This window comes from Alligator sinensis, unplaced genomic scaffold (assembly GCF_000455745.1).
Source record: "Alligator sinensis unplaced genomic scaffold, ASM45574v1 scaffold778_1, whole genome shotgun sequence".
Classification (NCBI taxonomy): Eukaryota; Metazoa; Chordata; order Crocodylia; family Alligatoridae; genus Alligator; species Alligator sinensis.
The window spans coordinates 191325-197250 of NW_005842946.1; the positions used below are offsets into that span (position 1 = coordinate 191325).

Here is a 5926-nt window from a genome sequence, read left to right on the forward strand (position 1 = left end):
TGAGCACGGAGCTGGGTGAAGCCCGGGAGCGCAGTGAAGACCTGTGGATGGAGCTGGAGGAGTGTGAGCCCCTGCCCTGCCCCCAAAGTGCCCCCCTGGCCTGCTCTGGGGCTCCCTGGTAGCCTCATGGTGCCCTCCCTCCCCCCACTGTGCTCTTCACCCTGCCCCAGGGCTGTCTCCTGCCTGCATAGTGCTCCAAGCCATGCCCCTGGGGCTGTCCCCTGCCCCCACAGTGCCCCCCTCCCCTCTAGTTTCTGATCCAGTGGCTCAGGACAGGGATTTCTGTGTCCTCTCCTATAGTGACCAAGGAGCAGACAAACCTGGAGGACATCCACTGGCAGAAAGAAGGTGAGACCAGCCCAGATACCTGGCCTGGGTTCTCTGGGAGAAGTATGGGCCGGGGTGGGGGAAGTGTTACAGCAGTGGGGGCTGGGAGCTAGGATGCCTGGGTTTTTCCCCAGCACTGTGAGGAAAGTGGGATCTGGGGGTTAGAGTAATGTAGGCTGGAAGCCCATATGCCTGGGTTCCCTGGGAAGGAGTGGGGGCTGATAGTTTAGAGCAGGGGGAGCTGGGAGCCCAGACACCTGGGTTCTCCCCCAGTGCTGGGTGGGCAAGTTGGGCCTGGGGTTAGAGCAAGGGGATGAGAGCTTGCCTGCCTGGGTTCTTCCCCAGCTGTGGGTGGGGATTCTGGGGTTTGGAGCAGGAGGCTGGGAGTCCTGATGCTGCCTGGGTTCTCTTTCCAAGCTCTGGCAGGGATGGGAACTGGTGGGTTGAAGTCAGGGGAGCTGGGAGCCCAGACACCTAGGTACTTTCCTTGGTCTGGGAAGTAAGTGGGGTCTTGGGGTTAGAGCAAGGTGGGCTGGGAGCCTGGACAGCTGGGTTCTGTCCTCTAGCTGTGGTAGGGATGGGTTAGAACATGGACACCCCCCCCATGGCTTGGGATTCAGAGCACGTTTGGAGGCGCGTGAGGTGCTGCAGCCGGGGGTTTGTCTTCCAGAGGCCTTGAGGGTGGTACAGGTGCAGTGCCAGGAGGCTGAGTCAGAGTCCCATCGGTGAGTTGGCAGGGGAGGAAAGAGGAATGGATCGATGGATGGACGGACAGATGAGGGACCTTTAGGGGAATGGGGAATTTGAGCAGGGGGGAGCCCAGATGCTTGGATTCTTGGGGAGGGAGATGGGAGGTTAGAGCAGGGGGGTGCTGGGAGCCTCGATGCCTGGGTTCTGTGGGAGGGGAGTTGGGGCTGGGGGATGAGAGCAGGGAGGTCTGGGAACCTAGACACCTGGGTACTTTTCCAGTAGGGACTGGAAGTGGGGAAGCTTGAGGGTCAAACATAGCTGTCACGCTTGGTGCCAGGACATGTGAGTTGTGTCCTTGACTCGGTGTGGAGTCTTGTGTTTACAGGGATGGTAGGCTCCAGGACTCCTGGGTTCTGCTTCATCTCTGAGATAGGAGTGTGTTTTACCAGTGGTGTGTGGGGACTGATTCCCTGGAAGCTTGGGTTCTTTCCCTGCCCTGGGAAGGGAGGGGTCTGGTGGGTCAGTGCAAGGAGGGCCTGGGCACTGGTACACCTGGGTTCTCTCCCCAGCTCTACAAACAGAGCATAAATAGTTGGAGTGAGGGAAGGAGCCAGGACTCCGTGTTCTAACCCCACTCTGGGAGAGGCACAGGGCCTGCTAAATTAAAGCAGCTGACTGGGGCCCTAGACTCCTGGGTTCTTCCCACGTCATGGTCAGCTCAGACCCTTGGCAGGGTCCTGTTCTGGGTTCTGATCTTCCTTCCTTCCCCACACTGCAGCCAGCATGGCCTCTTGCAGGAGGTGCAGCAGCGCATCCAGGACCTCACCATGGGCATCCAGGAGGAGACCCTCAAGCAGAGGAAGCAGAGGTGCCACCCCTGGAGGCACGGGTCATTAGCTAACAAGGAAGCTAGGGGCAGAAATCTGTCTCCCCAGCACTGGGAGGGCTAGTGCGGGGGGTGGTCAGGAGCCCGGATGCCTGGGTTCTTTCCTGGCTTGGAGCCTGGTGGGTTAGAGCAGAGGGGCTGGGAGCCAGGACACAGGGGTACTATTCGGCTCTGGGAGTGCACTTGGGATGGGTGGGTTAGAGCTGGAAGCTTGGATGCCTGGGTTCTGTCCCAGCTCTAGTCAGTCTTGCATTCCTACACACACTTCAGTGCATGAGTGCACACATGGGTATGTCCCAGATGCCTGGGGGGTGTGTGTGTGTGTGTGTGATCTGGATGTCTGGCTTGTGCATGCATGTGTATGTGTGATAAACTTGGACACTGGGTTTATTTGTGTGTGCATGTGAGAGAGAGACCCAGATGCCTGGGTCTTTTCTGCATGAGTGGTGGGCATCTGTGTGCGCGTGCGTGCATGTGCGTGCGCACGCACATGTGGCAGGTGCTTGAGTCTAGTGTGTGTGTGTGCATGAGAGAGAGACTCAGGTGCCTGGGTTCTGTGCATGTGTGTGTGTGTGACCTGAACATGTGGATCATGCGTGTGTGTATATGAGAGAGAGAGACCTAGACACCTGGGTTCATTTGTGTGTGTGAGACACCCAGATCCTTGGGTCCTGTGTGAGTGCATGTGACCCAGATGCCTGGCTTCTCTATGTGTCACAGACACCTCAGTTGTGTGTGTGTTTGACCTGGATTCATTTGTGTATGTGTTTGTGACCCAGATGCCTGGGTTCTGCATGTGTATGTGAGAGACACAGATACCTGGGTCAGTGTGTGTGTATGTGATACACTTGGATGCCTTGGGCTCATTTGTGCATGTGCGCACGTGTGTGACCCAGACACCTAGGTTCTGAGTGTATGTGTGTGCCCTCACCTCCTGCCATACCACATACTCCAGGGCATCTCTGGCTGTGGCTGGGTACCATTCCTGTACCACACAGTCACCCCCTCTCCTGCTTTCAGGCTGGAGTTTGAGCAGCAGCTGGATGAACTGATGGAGAAGCACAAGACCCTGCAGGAAGGGCATGTAAGAGACATGGGAGGGTCTCCTCATGGGGAGCTCGGATGCCTGGATTTTCTCCCAGCACCAGGAAGGGAGTGAGGCCCAGTTAGTTGGTTGGGAGCCAGGACACCTGGGTTCTCTAACAGCTTTGGGAATAGAGTGGGGTCTGGTAGGTTAGAACAGGGTGCTGGAAGCCTGGACACCTGGGTTCTCTCCCCATTCTGAGAAGACAGGGAGTCAGTCTGGTGAGTTCCCTGGGTAATTAACCCAGAGTTAATTAATTCCCCCTCTCCTCAGACCATGGATAAGCTAGCTGTTGAGATCCAGAACATGTCAGACAGCTGGGAGCGGCTGCTGAGAGAAGGTGAGCAAAGGGGCACTTGGCATGATGCTGGCCTGAAGGGTCTGTACAGCACTTGATGCCTCCTGATCCTGGCCTGGGGTGTCTGTACAGTGCATGGTACCCCTGATACCAGCTGGAGGGGGTGGGGGGGGGGGGTCTGTACAGCACCTGGAATGTCCTGTGACACCCTCCCTACTGGCCCAGATGAACTGATCCAGGCAAAGCTGATGCAGTTGAAGCAAAAGCTGGATGTGCTGGCCCAGGCTGGGGCTGGGCGCCGTGAAGAGAGGAGGTTCCTGAAGAGCCCGGAGGCCAGTGCTGCCCTGTGAGTGCCTGGGTTCCCTGGGAGAGAAGAGGGACTGGCAGGATTAGAGCAGGTGGGTCTGGGAGCCCAGATGTTTGGGTTCTCTCCCAATAGGTATCAGAAGTGGGGAAGATTGAGGGTCATTTTGCCCCCCAGCCTAGATCCCAGACACCTGGATTCTGTCTTTGACTGGGTGTGGAGTCGTGTGTTTTATAGGGAGGGTAGGAGCCAGGACTCCTTGATTCCACTGCATCTTGGAGGCAGAAGTGGGGGCTGGGAATGGGCAGGGGATGGGAGCCTGGATGCCTAGGTTCACTGGGGCAGTGAGAGCAGGGGGGACTAGGAGCCTGAATGCTTGGGTTCTCTGGGAGGGGAGTGGGGGTTGTGGGGTGAGAACAGGGGGGACTGGGAGCCAGGACGTCTGGCTTCTCTGGGATGGGTGTGTGAGCTCAGGGGTGAAAGCAGGTGGTCTGGATGCCTAGGTTCTGCTCTGTGGCTTGACCAGAAGGCAGTTCTGGCCCCCCATATACAATGCCAGATGTGGCACCCTGGCATGGGGTGGGAGGATGTCTGGTGCTCACCCTCTGCCCTTCCCCAGACAGCTGCTGCAGCAGGAGAACCAAGGTGCCCATTCCCAGTTGGAGGTTGCCACCCAACGCCACTGCCAGGGGCTGCAGCGATGCAACCGGTGAGGCATGCCCGGGTTCTGTCCAGTTCTGGGAGGGGAGTGTGACCTGGAAAGTTAGAATGGGGCTGGAAGGTGCCTGGGTCCTTTTCAGCTCTGGGAGGGAAGTTGAGCCTGGTAGGTTTGAGCAGGGGGACTTGGAGCTGGGACACCTGGGTTCTCCCTAGCTCCAGGAAAGGAGTGTGGGCTTGGTGGGTTGGAGACCTGGGGCTGGGAGCCCAGATGCCACCTGTGTTCTGTCTGAGTTTTAGGAGGGAGTTGGAGAGCAGAGGGGCCTGGGCAGCTGGACACCTGGGTTCCCTTCCAGCTGTGAGAGCTGGGGTCTCCTGGCAAGATCAGGCTACAGCCCTGGTGGCCAAGCCTGGCAGCCTCTCTTGCCGCATCCCAGCTAGGGTGGGGTGAGTTGGGATTGGCTCCTCTCCAGAGGTGGATGCATTCTCTAATACTCGCCCCCCTCCTCCTTCCAGGCTGAAGGTGGAGCTGGAGGGCCAGGGGTGGAGGAGCAGCACCAGCCAGGCATGTGGGCTGAGGATTAGGGTGGGGATGGAAGAGTAGATCCAAGGATGTGTATGGGGATGGTCAGAGAGAGGGGGGCATAGGGTGGGGGGATGTGTATGGGGATGGATGGGTGGATGAGGTGATGGAGGGAAGGATACAAGGGTGTGTATGGGGGGGAATGGAGGAATTATGTTTATAGGGCAGGTAGAGGGATGGTTACAAGTGTGTGTACAAGGACAGATGGATGGATACAGGGGTGTGTATAGGGATTGATGGATAGAAGGCTATAGGGGTGTTTTATATGGATATAGAGAGGGAGGGATGGATACAGGGTGTGTATGGGGATGAATGGGGTGTAGAGGGATGGATGTGGGGTGTGATGTTTGGAAGGTATGGATGAGTGGGGGATGAGGGGAGGGAGGAAGGAAGAGTGGGATGGATGGATGGATACACAAGAGTATGTATAGGGATGGGAGGATGGACAGGGAGGGATGGATACAGGAGTATGAATGGGGATGAGGGGATGCCTGGACACGGGTGTGCATGGGGATAGAGGGAGGGATGGATGGATGAGGGTGCAGGTGGATGGAACTGTGGTGGGCAGGACCTTCTCTGTCACAGGCCACCAAGGAGGGCAAGTCCAGTGCTGGGCCCCCATTTGAGCTGGGTGCCTGTACCCTGCTGACTTCCCCCGCCCCCCCCCCCCATCTGCCCACAGCTGGCACCCAGGGACCAGAAGGTGGCTGCGTGACACCAGGATGGCACCCTATGTTGGAGTGAACCCCTATGTCTGGGCATTCGTCCTCCCTCCAGCTTGGTACCAATAAAGCCATCACCCACCCAGCATCTTCTCACTGCTGATGGGGGCAGGAATGGGAAGGGTGGAGAGCCCCGACACCTGGGTTCTCTTCCTGCTCTGGGAGGGGAGTGGGGTACTGGGGAGGGAGAGCTGGCAGGGTTGGGAGCTTGGACACCCGGGTTCTCAGGGAGGGGAGTGGGGGTTGAGCATCCATCCCCATACACTCCTTTTAGATCCATATCCATCCATCCATCCCTCCCTCCCTTTATCCATATTGTCGTAAATCAGAGCAGCCGCCGGCAGCTTGTCTGACTCACAAACCGGAGTGTTTAGA

At 57.8% G+C, this 5926-nt stretch overlaps 1 protein-coding gene across 3 annotated transcripts in view; it reads left to right on the forward strand.

The window, feature by feature from the left end:
• LOC102384727 (synaptonemal complex central element protein 1) overlaps nucleotides 1-5644 on the forward strand; it is a 10570-nt gene extending 4926 nt beyond the window's left edge. The window contains exons 4-14 of one of the 3 annotated variants that reach the window (XM_025192576.1): nucleotides 5-63; nucleotides 301-348; nucleotides 998-1052; nucleotides 1300-1359; nucleotides 1796-1885; nucleotides 2924-2987; nucleotides 3261-3327; nucleotides 3511-3631; nucleotides 4209-4298; nucleotides 4763-4811; nucleotides 5512-5644. In XM_025192576.1, coding sequence (XP_025048361.1) covers nucleotides 5-63; nucleotides 301-348; nucleotides 998-1052; nucleotides 1300-1359; nucleotides 1796-1885; nucleotides 2924-2987; nucleotides 3261-3327; nucleotides 3511-3631; nucleotides 4209-4298; nucleotides 4763-4811; nucleotides 5512-5544 — 736 coding nt within the window. In that variant the 3' untranslated portion in view covers nucleotides 5545-5644. Of the gene's footprint in view, nucleotides 1-4; nucleotides 64-300; nucleotides 349-997; nucleotides 1053-1299; nucleotides 1360-1795; nucleotides 1901-2923; nucleotides 2988-3260; nucleotides 3328-3510; nucleotides 3632-4208; nucleotides 4299-4762; nucleotides 4812-5511 lie in introns of all 3 variants that reach the window. The other 2 variants (XM_025192575.1, XM_014526039.2) reach the window with 2 other exon arrangements.
• Nucleotides 5645-5926: the final 282 nt, after the last annotated feature.